The sequence below is a fragment of the Archocentrus centrarchus genome, chromosome 23 (assembly GCF_007364275.1).
Source record: "Archocentrus centrarchus isolate MPI-CPG fArcCen1 chromosome 23, fArcCen1, whole genome shotgun sequence".
Classification (NCBI taxonomy): Eukaryota; Metazoa; Chordata; class Actinopteri; order Cichliformes; family Cichlidae; genus Archocentrus; species Archocentrus centrarchus.
This window is the reverse complement of record NC_044368.1, coordinates 10,176,191-10,198,742: the sequence shown is the minus strand read 5'-3', so window position 1 is coordinate 10,198,742 and position 22,552 is coordinate 10,176,191. Positions and strand designations below refer to the sequence as shown.

Below are 22,552 nucleotides of genomic sequence, written 5' to 3'. Positions count from 1 at the left end.
GCTAGAATGTTAATATATGTACATGCATTTGCTGCACCCTGGTAACTTTACTGTATAAGTAGCATGGACTGTCTTACAAGATCAGACCTCGATTTTGCAGACATGAAACTTTCAGGGGGCATCTGAACAGAGAGCATGTTAATTACAGATTCAGTGTTTTGTATTATGCGTTATGGCGTCATAATTCAAGTATGCTGGCACAGCAAACCATAAGTGGGTCATTATATATGTAACTGATACTGCAGATGCTTTCCCTCAAAGACTGCTGGCCCAGTCAGTGTTATTGAAGTGTTTAATTTGCTTCTAAACACTTTGCACTTGGAACAAGGAGGAAATCACTTTTGGCAGCATGAGGTAATCTTCTTGCTAAAGCTTATAGCAGTACAATACTGGGAAATCCATGGGGAGATATACATAAGTCCTCAACTGGTAGACTGTAGAGAATTGAGATGGAGCCAGAGTATCCCAGATGGTGGCAGCATTACCCCGCTGCTACATCGATGTCTCTCTGAAACTCTTTTCTGCCACATTACCCTTATGCAGTAATTCTCTAAACACACTTGCACACGCAGTGCTATAGGAGTGCTGTATATCCCCTCCAGTGGCAGTATTTGCACATTACACACATTACAAGCAATTTGACTCATGCTGCTACATTTGTATCTTCCAATATGAACAGAGATGATGTGACTATTTTGGCACTAATGACCTATTTCAAGCGTTCTGTGCAATGGCCCGTAACAAGCGCTAATGTAAATTATGCTTAAAGTGTAAGCTGGCATCATTTGGCCAAAGGGGAAGCCCATTACTCAGTGAGGACTTGAGGCCTTAGTTTTTCCCTGAGTGCACTAACCTCCAGTATCATTGCTCTTGGTGACTGGCTACATTGATCATACAAACTATGGTGTGATAATTACGGAGCTGATGATAATGGTGATGGTTTTGGACAGCGCAGTTAAACATGTGTTCAGAAGCTGACTGCTGTTCAGTTCATAAATTTGGTGCCTCTCAGTGCACCACAGCAGGATGGGACTATACTTAATGCAATTTTAAGAAAACCGATTCATTTTCAAGTACCGCATCAGGACAAAGGATTATTCCAAGTAACTTTTTTTTTTTTTTTTTTTTTTTATCTTTAGAAGTTAGAATTATGTTTGCAGTCAAATTTGTTCATCCTAAATATCGAAGCTGCCTGTGTCAGTCACTTTTTAAATACTTGACTTCAAGGTCTGCATTTAGAGGATTCATTATTTGAATTACCTTTGCTTTGACTTGATCAGTCATAAAAATGCTGTCTGTAGTGCTGAACCATACGGGGACTGTAATGAGTTCACTCATCAATCTTGTCCTTTCACTTTTGCATCTCAGTCTGCTACTTAGCCGGACTGCTTTTCTTTGTAAATGTTTTAATCCATTTAGATGCCTAGACCCTGAAAATTGGTCAGATTTCACAGTGTTTCACTCCCCTTGTGAAATATTAAAGCCACAGGCAGGGGGGCTTGACTGATTGGTTTATAAAATGCCAACCCACCAGAGCGGAAGGGAGTTACATTAACATAGAAACCAACTGTGTCTTTATAACCTCCCCCCTATTGCTTCTTTTTAACTGGAGCCCCAAAGGAATACTGGTTGAGGGGTGTAAATGTCTGAGGGATAAGCTGTTTTCTTCAAGGTCTCACAGTTCACGAGGAGCGGAGCCCTTCCAGTCAAGTACACTAGGGAGCATGACTTACTACAACCTCTGCAAACTGTACAAAGGCAACAGGGAACCGTTTACTAAGGTTCAGCATTTTTGTATCTGTTTAAGGTATTTTGGGTTGCACAATGGAGACACGAGGAGATGAAAGATTCAGCCCACAGCATGTTCAAATATAAGGGAATTGGAAAGTTTCTCCTTGGCCCTTGTTTCTCCAGCAGTCTTGCTCAGTATTACCCATCAATATCTGTTTTTGATTTGAAGTAGTGTTGGTTGGAGGAGTCGCTGACCTAAAAAGAAACCGGTTTATTTGGAGACATGGATAAGTTTGCTATCATCTGCCTCCACACATGAAGTTATTTCTATATCTTAACCAATCTCTGCTTATGAGTTGCCCTCCATTTATTTTGTGGCTTTATTATTTTTATTCAGTCTGCTTTCCTTGATTGCATTCTTAGTTTTTCTTTCTATATCTTTGTAGCTTTCTGCTCCCGTTTGGTTCTTAAATACTAAGTAGCTTAAACAAAATTGACTTCTTACAGAAAAGTTTCACTGTTGTTGCTCAGTAAGCAAGAAACAGTTTTCAATTCAATTTGAAGTTGGTAGCTAAATCAGTGTAGAGGGGAAAGTGAACTTGACTGCATTTTGGGCATGTGGCCAAAAGCCCAATTAGGAACACACACAGCTGGAAATCAGGGTATGTGTGTCTTTATGTGTGTGGCATTTTAAATGTGAGCCACTTTGTGGCCTCTGCAAAGCGAAGCAAGATGTGAAAAATTTTCAGTTTCTCTACTTTTTATTTTATTTTTTTTTTAAAAAAAAAACCTCTCGTCACAACCACAACTCCCTTACCAGTCGGGTTAAAAAGGCCTGCTGGCCAATTGAAGTTCTGAATAATTAAAGTTGTGCAAGGCCCCTCAAATAGCATTAGGCTGCACAATTTAGGAAGCCAGCATGGGATTAATTATGGCGTTTGTAGCCAGCTGTGTGGTTGCTTTTGAAGGAGCTGTTAAACACTGTTGTTGTCGCTTCACAAAATGCTCAGATACATTTTTAAGCAGTTGTAATCTGGCCATCAGCTCGCTGCCGATAATACAAGAGTGCAGGTTTTCAGAACCAGCGCTCGACTTTAACAAAGCTGAATCCATGGCAAACCCATACAGTCGTATGCTTTTAATGAGCACTTGTACATAGCTTGTGACAGTTTTGTAGAGTTTTGTGCTGTTTCATGAATTTGCAATAAAGCCAACACGACAGAAGTCAGTAATTGTAGTTATTGTAATGCTAATTGTTTGCCTGTTGGTGTAGAGCTTTGGATGGGCAGGCCATGCTTGAATCCAGCTTAACAAGGGTAGCGACTCTACAATAAAAACCTTTTCTGCTTGTTAAATACAACGTGTGTGTCTCTCTCTAACCAGTGTGAAATTAATTGCAGCTTTTTACCAAGCGGAGCTAGTAGTGGTTGTCAGAAAGGTTTTATGGTGCTCAGAGACCCTCTAATCTTTGTAGATGCTGTTTTTAACATATAACAATATTTAACTCACGCTGTTACAGCTTGAATGCACCTGTGTGCGCGTTTTTTTTAAAAGTAATTTAATTTTCAAGGCTGCTGAAAAACCACCTTTGAAAAGTAGCACTGCACTGTAAGGTTTCATGCTGCATTACTTTTTTCACTGAAGGAAATCTTTTATAGTTGCCATGGAGTTTTCATTTTGGTCTCTTGTTTTGGTCTCGCAGTTTGTTAAAATTAGAGAAGCTCAACTGCCCCTGCAGTGATGAGCCCACACACTGCGGCTGCGTTCGAGTTTTTGTAGAAGAGAAGGCTTGTAAAGAGGGGAAATAACTCTTGCATATATTTTGATGTATTTAAAATGGCATCAAAAAGCTCATACAGATTATAGTCTGCAATGTTAGAAAGCGTCACAGTTGGTCATTCCTTGCATGTACAAAGAGCAGCATATATAGATTTTTATCACTCTAAGAGTGGTCACTCTTGTTAATGTTATTTATTTATTTATGTTTTTGTATGTTCAGTCCAGACCAAGCCAGACTCTGTGAATTGGAGGACCAAGCAAAGGCCTCCAAGAAGGGTGTGTGGAGTGAGGGTGGCGGGACACATACCACCCGCGACATCAAGTACACCATAGAGAATCCCCGCAACTTTGTTGACTCTTTGCACCAGAAACCTATCAATGGTAAGGACTTGTACCTGACACTTGGTGAGTGAACGTTTAGCCTAGAGGGGGAAAAAAAAAAAACCCCAGTACATATACATAAAAATAGACTACATACATGTGCTCATTCAAATTACACACACACTCTACATGTTAAAGTTATGATAAATAACTTTCCTGGAGCAGGAAAGTTTGGACAGTGATGTTATTTTTATATGTTATTTTTCAGTTGTTTTCCTTTAATGACATGATCTGTAAGAAAAGCAGATCTTATGTAAAATTAAGATGTTCAGGTCATTTCATCTTTATAAGGTAGCAGAAATCAGTTGTTTTGGCCTTTAGCTATTTTGTTCTGAATTTCCACTTCATGGCATGTAAGGGCACACTGTGATTCGCTCTCCATCAGTTTGTTCCTTTGGTCTCTCATTTTGACCTACTCAAAGGATAATGTGCCACTCTATTTTCAGGCTGCCAGTAACAGTGGTTAAGCTCATTTCACCACCCTTCTTCTGAATAGAAAAATGAACAAGTGGCACCTTTTTTTTTTTTTTTTTTCCCTTTCCATTTTTTCATTTCTTGTTCTTACCATTCATGAGAATTTCAGGGCTATTTTAAAATTGGAGGCAGCAATCGAGCTGAAGTGTTCAAAATGTGCAAAGAGGTGCTGTGGTCGAAAATGGGTATGCCAGTTTCTGTCATCTGCTTATGCTGCTATCTGTTCCCATAGACATAAAATCATGTACATTCACACACGCTAGACAGAGAGAGAAACCTTTGAGACACTGAGTGAGCCCATCTCAGAAAATTATTTAGGTGTGAAATTCCTTTTCTAACAGTTACCTGAAAACCTGCCTTGAAGCCTGTTGTAATGCGTATAAATCTGTTTCCTGTACTGAATGATCTGTACTGGGAAATTGTGTTGCATAATTTCAAGCTGACAACAGTCAAAGTATGAAAACTTTGTATAAAACATTCCTCTTTGCTCTCTGTGTGGTCAATTTGATAAAATACTTAAATGCATACTAAGGAATTATTCAGTTTAATTAAGCTATATTTATGAAAGGCCAGTATTGATATAGTGTTCTCAAGGGGCTTTAAATTATAAGTTAGAAGTTAGAAGTTAGAAAAAATGTCACCCCAGGCAGTCGTAATGAGAAGGCATGTGGTGGGGAAGAAGAACTCATCTTTCACAAACACATGAGAGAGGGAGGAAAAAGAGGATAAAATAGACTATCAGAGAGACTAGATTAAAGCTGCTTAATTTTAGCAAAAGTCCTAATCACGATTATTTTGAGCCGTGTTGTATTCTTGATTATTCAAAAGCTTAAGCATAATACATTTTTAAGCATTAAACACATTGAACAAAAGTGTCTCTTTGAGGGATTTCCTTGAGCTTAATATAATTCAAATAAAAATAAACAATCTTTCTGCAGCGGCATCTACAGAAACCCTGTTAGTATAGTAATTAAAATAAAATAAAAAAAGGTAATTGATCGCAATATGTGCTTAGTGCATCATCAAGTCCCTCTGCAGCCTGAACGTAGTGCAGGGGTGGTTCCAGGTCAATTGATCCAGCCCCTAATTATAAGCTTTAGCAAGAAGAAAAGTATGGAATTACAATATACCTGCTTCAGCGTTCCTAATTTTGACAGCACTGCACACATGAGAGAAAGTACATCTAATGATTTGCTAAATGTGTGAGGCAAAGAACATATCATGGTCAAAACTGTGGTCAAATGTTGGTTGTATTTTTTGCGAAATCATTTCAAGCTGAAGTTTATGAACATGATGTTACTTCTCAGGGTGTGTAAAGTCTTCCGGCTCATTTTAACCAGCATGAGCTCAAGCTGATCACAGCCTTTTGATGTCACCATCTGCAGTAGTGGGTTTTGGAGGAAGTGTCACTTTTATGTGGCATTCAGTCTGTAACTTTCTCCTGTCAGAGGACAAACCTTCATTGAACCATTTCAGTCCCACTGTTCAGTAAATCATTGCGTTGTTTTCAGCTGGTTCCTGTTTTGAATTCAGTAATGGTCGCCCAGTGTGCTTCACTGAAAGCATTAGCAACTGGATTGCACCCTGGATCACTGATAATTCACTCCTAGATTCATAGATTTCAGTCTTTTAAAGTCTGCATTTTCCTAAGCTGAGAGTTATTTAATGCAGTTTTTTTTTTTGTTCACTTAAAAATAGTTAAGTTTAACATGAGAACTTGAGGTATTTGAACACATCATAATTTTATGTTGTCTTTCCTCCCCTCAGCCATCATTGAGCACGTGCGAGACGGAAGTGTTGTTCGTGCGTTGCTGCTTCCAGATTACTATCTGGTCACTGTTATGCTGTCTGGTATTAAGGTAACCACCACTTCTTTCTTTTACATACAGTTACATGTTACGTACTCTATGAATTTTTGTGCATTTTAAACGTTTAGTCACTGCAATCATTGTTAGGGGAGTGTAGTAACAACATGTAGTTAAATAAATGCCTTGTGGTTATGTTTTGACAGTTTTTCCAAACACCACCTTTAAAAATTAAAAAAAAAAGTCATATCTATCTTTCTGTCACTTCCTTTAGTCTGTTTGTTGTGCCGTTCTTGCACATTTGCCCATCAGTCTCTTTCACCAAGTCCAGCTTTGCCAATGGATCACTCAAGATAAATAATCTTTTTCATCACCTACTTGAAGATATTTCATTCCTTTCAAGGTGTTCTTTATCTCATTGTTCAAAGACCTGTCTGCTTGTCTGGTCCATGGTGCTTATATTTGTCTGGTGCTTTGCCACACTTAAGAGGAGATTAGAGAGAACATCTACAGCAAGGTAGCAAGGTGACAGCAGGCACAGGGGAAAAAAGCTTCTTGCAATGTACTATACTTTTTAATGCAAAATATAGATTGATTGATGCATGAGTAATCTGTTTTTCTTTTCTCGTCTCTTTTCTATCAGTGTCCCACATTCAAGAGGGAAGCAGATGGTACAGAAACACCAGAGCCATTCGCAGCAGAGGCCAAATTCTTCACTGAATCCCGTCTTCTTCAGCGAGATGTTCAGATCATCCTGGAGAGCTGCCCCAACCAGATCATACTGGGCACCATCCTTCACCCGGTAAAACACTGGAATCAGTAACTAGTGGTGTCATTGTTATTAATTCTATATAAAATTCTTCTTAACTGTGCCTGTTTTATTTTGTCTCAGAATGGTAATATCACAGAACTCCTGCTGAAGGAAGGGTTTGCACGCTGTGTGGACTGGTCCATGGCTGTTTACACCCAGGGAGCTGAAAAACTCAGAGCTGCTGAACGGTATGCGCACTTGCACTTGGGTTGCGAACAGAAAATACGACTAGTTAAACAAAGTCCCGTGATGATCATGTTTTTCAAAGTGAAGACAAAACAAGTTAATTTATCAAAAGTTCTTGATACACTTGAGTAAATGATAGATGGATTGGTAACTGGCCAACTGTGATGCAGAAAATTTGGTTCATGAATCACTGATTTGACACAAGCCAAATTCTCTTTAATCAACTTTGTAGTGTTTTCCAGCCAAATGGATATTATTTAGTCACTTGATTAAACTCTTTATTACCTGATGCCTACCTAAAGCAGTTTCTTTATGCCCCTCCTTGCCAGATCTGCTAAAGAGCGCAAGGTCCGGATCTGGAAAGACTATGTGGCACCGACAGCCAACTTGGATCAGAAGGACAGACAATTTGTAGCCAAGGTGAGGTGATTTGTTGTCTGTCTATCAGTGATAAGGGACTTAAATCTGTTTAATTTGAGCATAATGCTTTTCTAATTTCGATTTTTGACTCCCTAACTTAATGTGGATTATTTTGCTTCATCTTTAGAGGGGAGAGGCAGGTAGACTGTACCATATAGACATTGTTAAGCATGTATAAGACTTGTATTTGGTGCCTAAAGGAAGCCAGGAAGGCAGCGCCTCTTGTGTTCACAATTCGATGCCTTCTGCAGCATTTCCAATTTTCTTTCAGCGTCACAGCAAAAGCATGAGCACTCTGATGCTTCTAATGAATTATATCTTCCTGACGCTTCTTACTTTTACGTTTACACACCCCACCGAATATAAAGAAAAAAATTAAATCCCCACAGTAAAGGTACAAGGAATGCTTAACAGCAACCTTGAAGCGATCCCCGGGCAAATTAGTGCCAAAATGCTGGCGCGTGCTGTAGCAGCGGCACAGAACGACCCCAAAAGCCAACAGCTAGAGATATTAGTTTTGGAGGTTATTGGCCAGGGCCTCGGGAGAGAAGAAACATCCATAATATCAAGTACAGTGGGGGTGCAGTCTGTCCTAAATGTCAAAACATATTGGTTCAAACCCAATAAGACTGACTCCTTGATACATTTGGTAATACAGCCTAACCTCATTGTCACAATGAGATAACATATTACAGGGCAGTTGAAGGTAGTAAAAGAACTCTAGCCTTAAAACATCAGCTTTAAATGTGGCCCCCTCTGAGTATTTTGACTAGTTGCACCCCTACCTTCCCCTTAGTTAATATATATTTTTCTCTCTGGGAATGTTTTAAAAAAAAAAAACATAAAAGAACTGAGCCAATTGAAAGTTTGTCTTTTGTCTGCATTTGCTCCCTCCAGACCCCAAACTTTTAAGACCCTGAAAAATTCATGGCTTGCCTGAGGGTTGCATAAAAGGTGTTGCTTTGGCAATCTGCTTACAGAATGAATTTGATAAACTGCACAAGCATATAGAAGGCACGAAAAGAAAACTATGTGTATGTATATTTTTTTTCCTGAGTCAGAGGGAAGAGGATCGAGAGAGGATAAAACATTTATATTATCAGCATGAGCTGCGCTCAGATCTCTCTGAAACCCCCTCGGTAAAAGAGGGTTGAATGTGGGCAGTGTGGGAATGAGGGAACATTTGGTGGTGAGCTCAGGGGAGTGTATGAAAAGCAGGCATAAAGAATGTAAAGTAAGAGGTAGAGGGTTAAAGAAGACACTGAAAGTGTAGGTTTGTGTGGAGAGGTATAGGATGAAAGGACATGAATTGTCAGTCTTTTTTCTTTTTTTGTTTTGGCTGGTGCAGTACTGCACGACTCGTGCCCCCGGTTAAACTCTGATGGACTTGTACATTTGTTTTTCAGGATCTTTCTTTTCTTTGTCCTTTACTTACCTTGCAGCTGTAGCCTGCTTAGTGTCAGCTGCTTGGCTAGTTTATTTAGGGATTAGATTATATATCGTACTATGTGCATTCAACTGCTTTCTATAACTTAAATGCTGTCCCTTTTAGCTTGCAAAGTAATTTCACTGGGTGATAAGGCTATGAAATGGTAGGACCATCAAAGTCTAAAAATGTTGCCAATGGTAAAATTCCAATGTTAAAAATTGATGTGATGGAAAGTGTCTTGTTGACCCTACAGCTAGTTGAAGTCTTTTAAAACTAAGTACATCTTGGACAGGCTAAAGTTACTCAGGCCTGCCACTGCCCTTCTGCACTCGTCCCTGTTTGTCGGCACCTAATGCTGCAATGCACCCACTCTCACAAGGACACTTTTATCCATCAATCCCATCATCATACACTCCTCCCTTCTCCTCATCCACTCTACTTTTCACTTCTTATTACCTGAGTGATGGATAGAGTGGAGAGACGCAGCAGGTCCAGTCCCCACAAGTCAATCCTGCTGACGCATCTTCGTTTTTGACTGTCTCGACTCTCTCTCCCCCTCCTCTGCTGGGACTAAGGAATAGGAATGTAGGCCATGTCCCAATAGTACCCGCTTTCTCCCCCAGGTAACCACTGACTTACAAGGTGATAGACAAAGGGTGATGTGGTGTAAAGCCCTTTGCCAAGCTCATCACTGGCTTGTCAGGAACACTGCTAATATTAGGTCATCCAAATCTATAAGAATTGTGGATGTATAAGGTATCTGGATTCACAATCTCTCCAACCTGGGAGTTTTAGTAGTTACATAAAGATATTTTCTGATCAGTGTTGGGAGTAAAAATACTTTGGATGTACTTGGATGGATGTGCAAAGGCACAAAATGTAATGAGCAAGTATGCCTTAATACTGTGTTTAAGACAGAAGGCTAACACGTGCGCCGCTCTTAAACTAAGACAAATTGGGCTTGATGATGTCTGACAGCTTCTAAAAATTAAAAATACATATTTTTTGGTGAATAATAAGAAAGGCTTGTGGTCTAATTAAATTCTGTAAAGTTGAGAGGCAGTGTTAAGTTAAAAAAAAAAAAAAAAATCTGGATTCTGTTATTCTGGATTGTTTGTATCTTTTTCAAGATAGAGGCCCTCTAAAGTGTTATATACTCATTAACTTCTTACAGCAGGCTGCGGCTACACTAAGTGCCATCACAGTATTCGATCATTTATGTTAAACCATGTCATCTGGAACTCATGTCTACTGCTGTCCAGATGAAACACACTGCATAGGTGTAGCTTTTGAGGAAGGTAATCTGACATGACTAAGTCCTGACTAAGCCCATGTTTGGCCGTGTGGTTAAAACCAACTGGATAAATGTGAGTGTCAACAAGCACAGTCCCCGATGGAGGTCAAGATCCTCCTTGAACAATGACTGATCTTGACCACTGCAGATGTCATGTCATTATTAGACAGAGGGTGGCAGTAGATCTCCGCCTTTCAAGTAGCAGAACAGACCAGTGAGTCATGCTGCCAGCCTGTTTGTCTTTTCTGCCTGCTCGCTCAACCCTCATGGCAGCTAACTTTCCAAAGAGTTTTTGCTCTATTTTTCTATCTATTCTCCATCTTTTCCTCTGTCTCTGTTCCTGTGATATTTGCTGTGAGATTACACTCCATCTCCCTGGCTCGCTCCATCTTTCTGTTCGTCTATCTTGGTGTGTGTTGATCTGTCCTCCTTCGCCTCTCTCCTCTCGCCTCCTCCAGCTGATAATTAGCCAGTAAATGCTGAGCCATTTTTATTCTGCTCCTGCCACGTTCTCTCTCTTGCACTTTATTTACTTGGGCAGGCCACAAAATGACCTTGTTACAGTGTGAATTCGTGTAGGCTGGCGTGTGCTCGTGCGCGTCTCCACGTGCATGCACGCTTCCCCTCGCACTTACTCATTACACCTCTCCCCTTCTCCGTCTCTCTCCCTCCTGCTCCCTAAGTCTCTGTATCTCTCCCACTCAGCTCAGTGATTAGTGTATGATGTATTTTGGCTGCTGTTGCGGGCAGCCTATTTAGCATGTGGGCTGGTCTAATTTCTGTTCTCTGGTGGCAAAATGCAATGGCAGTCTGATTTGTTTTCATGGAATAATGAATCTCCCAATGAGCCTAATATACCTGGATTTGTGTCTGCAATATAAACACAAAGTTTCAACTTTTTCTCAATTTTTGGTTGTTTTGTTTTTTTTGTTTTTTTCTCCCACAGCTGCAGCCACACAAACACCCACACAGTCCAAATTGCGGTTGATACACGGCTCAGACCTGCAGCTCTTATTTTGAGGACTTTTGTGAACGGCCTACATATGAACTCTGCTTTGAGTGATGATGAGGCCATTTAATGCATGTGTGGGTGGCTACATGTGTAGGGCGATTGATTTCTCAGTCTGTTGCAAGTGGCCTACTTAAAGGCTCTGGGTTTGGATGCCTTCTCCATCTAAATCACATTATACCCTCAATCTGTCTTCTAACCAAAGTGAGCACATGCGCGTTGAAAGCCACAAATATAGACTAGGTTCTTAGAAATATTTGCTTCACCCTTCATTTTTAATGACTTGACATGAGTACACATTTCTTTGAGATTTATAATTTATTGACTACATTAGTAGATTCCAGATCCCCCTCTGAAGTCCTGAGTGCTTTTGTGATTTTTTTTCTGTCATTGGGAAGAAATGTTGTAGTTCTAAGCGATCCCTTTTGAACATCCACAGTTACTTCTGAACTGTACTTGCTCTAAACTCCCCCTGGAACAGAGAGAAATAACATTTAAATGCCAAACATAAATTAGTCTGTGTTTAGTTACACTTCTAAAGGTCTCCAGAACAAAATGCTGCCAGCCAGTAGTTGGGTAGACAGCTGTGTAATGCTCTGCCAGTCTATCTTTAACACGATGTTTGTGTTTTAAAGCTTTTTTTTTTCTCCTGCACTCTTGTCTCCCTCTTCCACCCTCCCTCTTTTCCTGCTGCCAATCCCCGAGATAGCACAACGTCCTCGCCCTGTCCTCCAAATCTAGCTGGCCCACTGGGATGCCTTAGCTTGCTAACTTACTCATTCACTCAAGGATCACTCTTTCTTACCTCACTCTCAGCGCCTTCTGCTCATGACAGCACACAGGGTGCACTGTCACTCTCTTTCTGCCTTTGAATAGATCTCTTCCTCTCCATTTATCATTTGCCTGCTCCTTCACTTCCCATCTTTCTGTCAGTCTATCTGCTTACTCACTCAACAAAATGCAATGCCATTCTTTTTCTTACTCCAGCACTCCCACTACCCTGCATGTGGATGTGTAATTACCCCAAGGATTTAAGTTTTTGGACCCTTAAATTGACTTCTAATTGAGTTTCATGTTCCTATTTTTGTGCTTTGCGCTCACCTAATCACATTCCCAACCTTTTTCCAGGCTGTTTTTCTTTTTTCTTTTAACCCTTCCCTCTCTTGTGTTCTTCTGTTCCCTGTAGGTGATGCAGGTGGTCAACGCTGATGCCATGGTGGTCAAGCTCAACTCTGGGGAATACAAAACCATCCACCTGTCCAGCATTCGGCCCCCCAGGATTGAGGGAGAGGTACCAAAAAGAAAAAAAACTATCTGCTTCTAAGTATTTACACAGCTTTGCTTGCAATGAGTGGCTACTTGTGGCTGAAGGAGTGAGTGAATGTAGTTGTGTGAGTGAAAGGTTTGTGGTCAGCCAATGGCTGCTTTCAGGGCAGTCTTCACCTAAGTTCAGTTACTAATACAAATGCTACACAATTATGAATATCTGTCCATCTCTGTGTTTAATTCTCATGGCCTCTCCTCTTTCCTTGCACATTAGTCGAGTCCCACAGATTTTTTTTTTTTTTTAATAGAAAGAGCTTAATTCTGACCACTTGGTGGCGCCCCTGCAGTTGGGGCATAAGCAGACACAGTGAAACACTAGTACACACCCAGTGGTTGCAGCACTGCAGAGTGAGGCAGATCGATTTTTCTTTTTTTCTTTTTTTTTTCTTTCCTTCCACACGCTCTTTCTTCAGAATCACTTCAGTACTGAAAACACACAAATACATGCTTACACACGTATACCTAGTGGCAACTGGGAAAATACTAATTGATACAATATGTGATGCCCTAAAATAAATAAATAATTAAGAGAATAAAAACTGCTTCGGCTGCTCGGGTACGTCGACAGTCTGCTGTGCTGGATGTCACTCCTTCCTTACCTCCCTAGTCCTCAGCTCTCATCAGGGAATTTTGTAGTGAGATGAAATCTTTTGCATTACTGTACATTGAAAACATAGAAAGAAGCAATAGTTTTTATTAACCTTTTTTTTTCTTTTCTTTTCATTACTGAATACAGGTGATGAGTCCTTAAATTGTTTTTTTTCTAAATAAAGATACCTGGAAATATCCGTCTCATTCAGACGTTTTTGACTGTCATAACAGTAATGTGGGGGGAGTTACATATTCAAAATAAAACCCTTTCTCCACACCCGAGGCCGTTTTGACCCTCGTGCTTTCAGTCAGCGCACTCTTTACTGTCACATCCATTCATATAAGCAGCATTACATTTTCCAAAAGGGGTGTGGTGCTTTTGTGTAGGCAGGAGTTGTAAAAGTCAGCTTACAGCCTCCCTCCAATAACCCTTTTTATCTTTTCTTCTGTTTTGGCTGTTTTGGTTTTTATTGACTCCCTCTTTCTCCATCCTGTCTGGTTTTTTTTATGGTTTGCTCTTTCCTGTCTTTTCCTTTTTATTGTCTTCTAAGTTTGTTTTTTATTCTCTGTCCTCATCCCCCCCCTTTCACTCTCCCCTGGCATCGCTGGTGCCTCCCATCATTAAGACACTAGTACTTTGTGTCTTCCCTCCCTCCTTCCTTCTGTTCTCTTCTCCTCCCTCTTCTCCACAGTCACTTTCTGCTGTCCTTTCCCTCCGGGTGTGCTCACTGTGGTCAGATTGTTGACCTGTGCCATCGCCCTTCGTGTGTATTTATTCTCCTTCGTTATCTGTGGTTGTAACAAGCTTGTGGGCAAAAGCTTCTCCATTTTGTCTCTCTCCTCTTCTCTTGTTTGCTAGATTACACGGCATTTGCTTCTAACTTTTCTCAGTGCCTCTCTTTATTCTGTCTGTCGCTCTGATTTTTTTAAATTTTTTATTTTTTTGCCTGCACCAGATGCTTCAACAGTATGTGTTTTGTGCTTCATTACACTGTCGTATGTTACGGGGAGCCTGGGAGAGTGAGCCCAGATGTGAATGTTTGTGTGCATTGTATTGGTGTTACATTGGCACAGCGCTGTATTGCTTTTTATGGCACTTCATGCATGTTTAATCGTGTGCCCGTGTGCCAGATTATTGTGCAAATACCCATATTCATCAACATTTGTTTGGTTTGGGTACTGGCTCACTGAGCTTTGTAGAGTGAGATTTATAGGAGACTGGATAAAATTTTACTTAATGTCCATCTTTAATTTTACAGTACTTTCCCAATTTGTTATTTATTTGTTTCTAGATGGATTAAAATTTATTATAACCTATTTGTTGCACTTAAACTAACTAAATAATCCATCTTAATATCTAAAGAATAAAGTAAAGGCTATATAATTCCCTGCCAAGTTAAATACATGGAAATAATATTTTGTTTAACATGAGCGTATTCTCATTTTGGTGGTTTTTGGATATAAACTGCTGCTATGTTTTAGTTTTAAATGAGGGTTATTCATGGTGCTGCTGCTGCTGCTGTCATTTGTTAGCTTGTTATTTTTGTCTGTGAGCTAAAGAGCTGCCTGCGTGTCTCTAATGCTGTTGACTTAGCTTTGAATGTTGTCGCTATGGCAGCAATACAGAGTTTTGATAGGTTTTCAGGGACTGTGATGAGCTCTTTGACTTGAAGGTAGAATGTAACTAGTAAGCGCGAAGGTCTGAAACGTCTGATTTCTTCACTTGTTTTTTTTTAAATGTCTGTGCATGTAATAGGGAATTTTATGTCCTGTCTCATTTGCAAACTGGCCCTATGTATGACCACTAAATTAGGCAAGTGAGCTGTTATCTTAAGTGAGCAGGAGAACTTAATTTCATGCCCTGTCCACACACCTTTACAGACGCAGATGTAGCTGTTCCCCTTCAGTTATTAGAAGCCATTCTGGACATTGTAATTTTCCCTTCATTACTGTAGCTTGAATGATTTAGAAAGCTGAAAAAATATTGTTTGACACTTCCAAATATTGGTGCTCATCTGTATTCTGCTTGTAAAGAAGCTGAAAACAGCTTTTCATAGCTAAAAGCTGTGAGGAGAATATTTCCACACTGGGGGGGAAAAAAAGCGTCAGTTTGTAGAATTCTTACTTTTGGGAGTGAGTCTTTGCTTTAGGTTAAGGAGAAGGAAAGGTCAGAGCAGGTACGTCTCAGTCAGAAGGTCTGCACACACTGACATCATGTTGGCTAACATCACCAGTGAACTGTCTTCTTGCTTACAGTGCAGCAGGCAGTCATAAAGACGTTGCCACAGTTTGAGGCGCAGCTTCGAAACACACGCACAAACAGACATGCTTGGTTAAGCTGCATTAGCCTATGTCAGGAAACATCTTGGAAATTGGCGTCAGAGTGTCTGCAAACTGATTATAATAAGAAGTGATATATATGGGTTTGTTAGCACTGTAGCCTACAGGTAAACCTCTAAGGAAATGAACTCAGCAGTTACACCCATACATTATTACTTAAATGTCAAATTATTCATTACTGTATGACTTTTACATTGTATTATATCTAACTGAACAACTGAAGAGTAAGCTATTTACTCATAGATTCTTTAGACTTATTATAGTCATATTTACAAATAGAAATATGGCCTTTATTTAGCAGTCAGAACAACTCATTGTGAGTGAACATGCTTTAAATAGCAAACCAATCTCAGTATAACACATTTTAGTATAGTTTTCATTCCTTTGATGTTTTTTTTTTCTTCAGTACTTTGGTAATATAGGATGACATACAAACTACAACATTTCTGAAGAGATTTTCCATCAGATTCATGTCACGCAGCATGCTTGGCCAGGCCAGAGTTTTCACATTTTTCTTTCTTAGGAACTCTTGTGTGATTTTTGGCAGTGTGCTTTGGATCGTTATTATACTGGAATATTTCTCTCCTGCCAAGCTTCTGGAGACTGAGAGTCATCTCATCACCCAGTTTTTTTTTGTTGTTGTTGTTGTTGTTGTTGCTGTATCCACAGGCATTCATCCTGCCGTCTTTAAATGCAATTTTCCCAAGCACCTTTTGTATTCCTGCAGCCCCTTGTCATCACAATCCCATCTCCATGCTTCACTGCTGAGACAATGCATTCAGTGTTGTAGTCCTGGTCAGATTTGTGAAAAATCATGCTGAGCTGAGCAGATTTGTTCAGATGAGATGAAGATAAAAGCCATGTTCCCAAAGTCATCAGCTTCTTTTCATGATCTTTAGTGAAATGTAGTGTTGCAGTTGAAGGTGAAGAGATCACCTTTATGCAATATCCTTTGCTCCGTCTTAGTTATCACAGAAGCTTCATTTCTGTTGCCATGTTGAGCCATGATGAACACATGCAGATGGACACTGGTCCATAACTGAGAATGTTCAGGACTCATGTCCATGCAGATGGCATGATAAATCACAGGTGCACACAACTGTGTTTAATCACAGGTTTTTTAACCTGCGTCAGTGATTACACATGCACTTTTTGTTGCAGCCACTCTGAGGCCTGTATTTTCACTGTAGTCTCTCTGAAGGGTTTGTTTTTGATTGCAACGTCAAAAGAAATCATACAATTATTAAGGCGTGATACACTTTTGAATCAGTTGATATTTAAGTGGTATTGCACAGGGCTGTACTTCTGTCGTTCATGTACTGTATGAGTGTTGTGTTCTCCAGAGGTCTGTAGGGATTGTGTTGTGCCAGTTGTCATTATTATCTCTGTCTGTCTGGATGTGTGCGTGCCCTGCTGAACTGTGTATTCTGCAACAATGCCATTTATGTTTGCGTGTCAGGTTGTGTGTACTTTTTGGGAGTATGGAGACCAGATGCAATGTACCAGTGCAATGATGAACTGTGACAGTTCCTGCCAAGTCCCTGTCCTCCTCCCATCGTCTGTGGTTCGTTTTAGTGTCCTAACGCCACATCTTCCCTGTCCTCTCTAATGACTATACTAATTGTGCTCAGACTGACAGATTAGTTGACCAGTGGCATCTGTTTGCAGAAAAAATAGGATACAAAGTTCCCCGCTTGGTCTCACCCTCGCCCTCCTTTACATTTTACTGTTAATTTTGGTTCCTCTCCTCCCCTCCCCAGTGTGTTATTTTCAGCTCGGGAGTTGGAGTCAGCTTTTTCCTCCCTCCTTTCTCTTTCCTTTTTTTGGCTCTCTTTCTCCATTTCCTTTCATGTGCAGCAGGACAAACCTAGTGTAAACACGAGTGGGGAGATACGTCTATACGACTGAGTGACTCACTGTTTCACCCACTCACTCGCACTCATTGTGTTTGGATGTGTTGGTGTGTTTCTGCTTTGATGATACGTGCATTGAGTCCCAAGTGTTTGTGTATGTGTGTCTCTTTGTGCATTTTAATATATTTGTGTGCTCATGTGGTTTAAGTAGGGTTAAGGGCAGTGTTGATGGAGCATAGAGAGCAGTCAACTCACTCTTCTTATGCTGTATACATCAGCATGATGAATACGGCTCTTACATACAGCCCTCCCTACTAGCCTCTCTGTAGTTCACCTCAGCCAGACTGTTCAAACCTGTGCTGAAACTGCCATATTTACAGAAATGCTAATCATTGTGCTGTGTTTCTCTACAAATTCAACACATGTAAGGCATGTTACATGCAAAGCATGCGTGCAGAATACAGTCTTTTTCACATCGTCATACTTTTGAAGTCAGAATCTGTTAAGTCTTGTCACAAACAGGAGGGCATATGCTTTGTAGTCTGAGGCATTTGACATATTTTTCTGAACAATATTTACACAGCAGAATGGTTACCCGTTGATTGACATGACCATAATAGTCGGGACATCAAGGTCTTTAAAAAATGTTACAGGTAGTAAGCTAATTACTGACTGTAGCATAATGATAGTTTAATAAATAGGGGCACAATTTCAAAGAAAACTTGAGTATTAAATTCATCAAATTATTTCAAGTTTGTGTGAAGACGAGGCCAATACTTGTGTTGATTTTCTGTCTCCCCCATTGGGATACATATTCAGTATGCTGTATAACAGTTGAAGCATAATTTTTTGAAAATTAGATACAGATTCTTTAAAAAAAAACACACACACAAAAAAAGAGAGAAAGTCATGCTCATTCAAATTTGGTAAAGAATTACAGCGATAGAGCTGTATAATTACCAAATCTTTCAGCAGAAAGGCGCATTTGCTGTCTGCTGTGTTTTTGTGTTTGACACTTTATCTTCTCCTACTCTGCTCATTGTTTTGGTTTCCTCCCCCCTCTCCCTCCTCCCGACTTCTGTCCTCATCCTCAAAATCTTATGTCAAGCAATGTGTGCGCTCAGAGCATGCCTAAAAGCCTGGCAAGAAATGCTTTGACCTCAAGATTGGTAGCACAATGACAAGGGAAGAGGATCACCCCACCAGTGATTCACTTAGACACCACTGGGTGGGTGAGGAAGATTGGGAGCTGCTAGTATCCCCTCATCATTTTTCTTTTTTTTTTTTTTTTTGGCCTCATTGTACTTTTTAGATGTCCCTGCTACAAAAGCAGGGGCTTTGCTTACTCTTGTTTCTGTGTGAGCGCTGGAGAGGATGGTATAGAAAGAGATGCATTAGAAGATTATCAGAAAGCTGTAGGTTAGAGTCACACCTTTTGAACAGGATTTGTTTAGATAAAGGTCATTTATAAGCAGGCACTTTCTGTTTGAGATAGGTGCTGTATTATCCAGCTCTGAACCCTCAGTAGTTGAATGACTTTGGCTTTATTGTTTTCTTTCTTTCTTTCTTTCTTTTTTTTTTTAAACATGCGGCACTCCAGTTAATCAGTCTGTCCATCATTCTGTCCATCTGCAGGGCAAGTGTGACCGTCTGTCTGCTTAAAAAACACACACACACACACACACACATTAAGTCGCAGTGCAGTTCTCTCATTCAAGCAGCCAGTGTGGTGATTTAAGTCACAGTTTGTGTTTGACATTATTATTAATAGCAGAACAATCGGAACATGGGCTGAAACCTGTACCAGCTGTCCCTGTGTATTTACCTGTGTGGTAGCAGCTAATCATGAATTGAGTGGCTGTTTGTGTTGGTTGCACTGCGGGTAATTTCATTGTGAAACACAGGCTTGTTTGTTGTCTGTTGTGAAATCAATTCAAGTCAGTTTAGCAATGACTTATTCATATTCTGCATGAATTTTGGATTGTATGGTATGACCAGCAATAATTTTTCTTTTTCTTTCTTTTTTTTTTTTTGTACTTCTATCCTCTCTTCTACCCAGCCCACTTCAGCAAATTACTGTTTATGCATGCATATTTTAGTAATGTTAATGGGCATACAATATTAAATGCTGACTGTTTGTCCAAGGCTCCCTTTTTGCACTGCTTAAAAAAATAAGTTCCACCTTGTCTGGGACATGTGCACTTTAGTGTATTTCTCTCAAAAGAAAGGAAAATAGACCCTCCACTCAGCTAAATGCAAAACTAAGCCTAAGAGATCATATACAAAGATTTTTTTTTTTAACACTCTTTGTTCTCCAAAAAACCCAAAACCCTCCTACATAAAGGGAACTCATAAACAAAACTGAAGCGCCGTCAAGAGACTGCCAAACCAACAGGCGGCGATATAACCTAAACCCTAAAGCCATCTTGGCCGATCAGAAGATTGTCAACATGTCAATGCTGCACGCAGAGTTTATGAATATCTTCACCCCAGAAGGAGTTATCCAAAAGGTCTGTTTTCAGTGACCTAAAATTGTTTTGGTGTGTAGAAGAAAGGCCTAAAAGCGTAAGGGGAAAAAAAAAACCCTCTGTGTGTAGACAGAGCCCCAAGCCTAATACTGTACGCTGCCCCCAACACCAAAGCCAAACATCACAACATGTGACATGCTCCTGAGTCATGATTTCACCCTTGACGTTCCAGAAGCTGCAAATGCTCCCAGCAGTAGCATCTACACATTTGCAGCCCAGACTCTGCAGCCCTGTGACACTATACAAGTCAGCCAGCGCCATCCCTCTGCAATAGTCAGAGATGATTCCTGAGCTGTAGCGGGTAATTTAGAATGAAGGGAATTTACCCCAAATAGAACAAAACTCCCCCTGAGGACACTGAGAGCAAACTGTTCTTAGTGGGTTATGGCTGAGACAAAGCAGTGACTCTCTCCTCTCTGTAACCTTCCTGCAGCTGCATAATAATGGTTTATGGCAGAGCCTGACCGATAGTGGACTTTTGAGGCTGATGCAGTACATATTTATGTGGAATAAAAACATTACGATATAGCTGCCATTACAGTCTACATTTTCAATATCACATACATAGAAAGTGTGATAAAAAGGATGTTTTCAGTTTTTAAAGGGAAGTTATGCTTATTTTAACTCCATGTTTTTTGTTTTTGTTTTGTTTTTTTCCCCTTGATGCTATTATAGTAGCTTTGCACAGTCTAAAATGCTTATTTATTCTCATACTAAGCCTTGATGCAGCTTCTCAGTTCATCTGCTGTCTGAAATAAGCTATCTTAGCTCCCTTCCCCCTCCCTGTAAGCTGGCTTTTTTCTAATAGGCTGGCCCTTCCGAACAAAACATGTCCAAAGAAAGTCTGGCTGTGATGACAGGCAGAGCTGCCTGAGATACAAAGAGTAAATCAAGCCTGAGCTTTCAGATCATGAGGATTACTTGAACATATACTGACTTAATGATAATAAACCACCCGAGTTTAATATGTGCACCCACTATTGTAATAGCACAATACTCAAACTAATGAGCAACACACAGTTTCACTCAGCACCACTTTTTTTTTTCTTCATCAGTTGCATAGACAGCTACAAGTGCTGTGGGCAGTGCGGAGAATGTTATAAATATTGGAATAGTGGCTGCTCCACTGGACAAACTATGAGATCACACCTTTTCCAAATTAATCTGAGAATGACAGCTGGGATAGGCTCCAGCCCAATTGGATGTAGATGGACAGATTTTTTTTTTTTTTTTTTTCAGGATTATCTTCTGTAAATAAGTGGATACACAAGTAAATACAACTTTTTATTTTGCAGTTTATTTATGCAGATACATATATCTACAATATCAAAAGATAATATTAGACTGTGCATCATTTGGGTTGTAGTTTATTGATCATGTGCAGAGAATTTCTGATGTCATGGCTGATGTCAGTTTCTCCGCTCCAAAGTTGAAGACCTAGACTTGTCAAATAGCTTTGTTTGATTTGTTTGCCCGGCAAGGAAGCACGTTTATTTTTGAAATAGTTTGAATTGCACTAAATTGCCCACAAATTTATTAAGTCTTATTTGCAGCACAGCAGGATTTGTGGACCTCGGTCTAGCAATGTAGACCAGACCCCACTGTGAAATACTGGGCAGTTGTTGCAGTCTTATGGCATTAGTGATTCCTTGTCTCACTAAAACTCATGGTGGCAGCTGTTTTAGTTTTAAACATGGTTTTCAACTCAATTTTTCTCGCTAGCATGGTAGTGACAAGAATACTATCAGCCAAGGCAAGTTTAAAGACAAGGTTAAGCTTGTCTAGTGGGTAACATTGGACATGGGCATTGATCGGAAGAACATGGTTGCCTGTGCGTCATTCTTTGCTGCCTTTGTTTTTTTAGTTTTAACATTTCCTCTGATTGTCTCATCTTCTTGTTTTCCAACTCTTTCACCTTTCCACATTCCACTCAGTCTAGCTCTGTTCCCCACAGACGCTCTAAAAGATGCAGGAGCGCTACCTTTTGTCCTCTTGGTCTACTTCTTCCGTCATTGTCTCTAATTGGCATGGAGTGCTGACATTTACACTCTCGGCCCTCAGTGACATGGCTACCTTTACACCATAAAACAGCTTATTAGGTAGAAATGATTCTTCCTCCTTTCTCCCTCCTCTTAAGCCTGTTCTTTAGTCTTTGCCCATTGAAGTTATCATGTTGTTTGTATCTGTGTCTATCAGAATCCTAATCCTAGTGTAAACACCAGCGTCCATTATCTTGGAACTGTCTTAATGTCGAGTTAATGTGGCGTGATATGACATTAAGAAAAATATGCCCCAAATGATGTATTTCACCCAAGCAGTGTCAGTCATTCTCATCCCCAGAAGTTAGATGGCTGTGTCTGCAGCTCAGGCACAAAATTACGGAGGCTTGACTGGCAATGCTCCTAAGAGGCTCCATTATCCCAGTGCAACTGACTCGGTAGGGATGAAATTCCCAGACGATATGCCCCGACTGACACAAAATGGAGGCCATTGTCTCCTGTCTGAGTGGTAAAGGGATTTCCACTTGGAATATTTCAGATTAGCTCTGAGGTCTGAAACTGCGCAGGCTCCACTAGTGAAGGTGGAAGAGAAGGA

The 22,552-nt window shown here is 40.2% G+C and overlaps 1 protein-coding gene across 1 annotated transcript in view; it reads left to right on the top strand.

Annotated features, from left to right (window-relative positions):
- Nucleotides 1-22,552, top strand: part of snd1 (staphylococcal nuclease and tudor domain containing 1) — a 172,100-nt gene that overhangs the window by 5,388 nt on the left and 144,160 nt on the right. Inside the window, exons 5-10 of the mRNA XM_030719705.1 lie at nucleotides 3,731-3,891; nucleotides 6,133-6,224; nucleotides 6,814-6,972; nucleotides 7,063-7,169; nucleotides 7,497-7,587; nucleotides 12,506-12,610. Of these exons, the coding sequence (XP_030575565.1) occupies nucleotides 3,731-3,891; nucleotides 6,133-6,224; nucleotides 6,814-6,972; nucleotides 7,063-7,169; nucleotides 7,497-7,587; nucleotides 12,506-12,610 (715 nt within the window). The remainder of the gene's footprint in view (nucleotides 1-3,730; nucleotides 3,892-6,132; nucleotides 6,225-6,813; nucleotides 6,973-7,062; nucleotides 7,170-7,496; nucleotides 7,588-12,505; nucleotides 12,611-22,552) is intronic.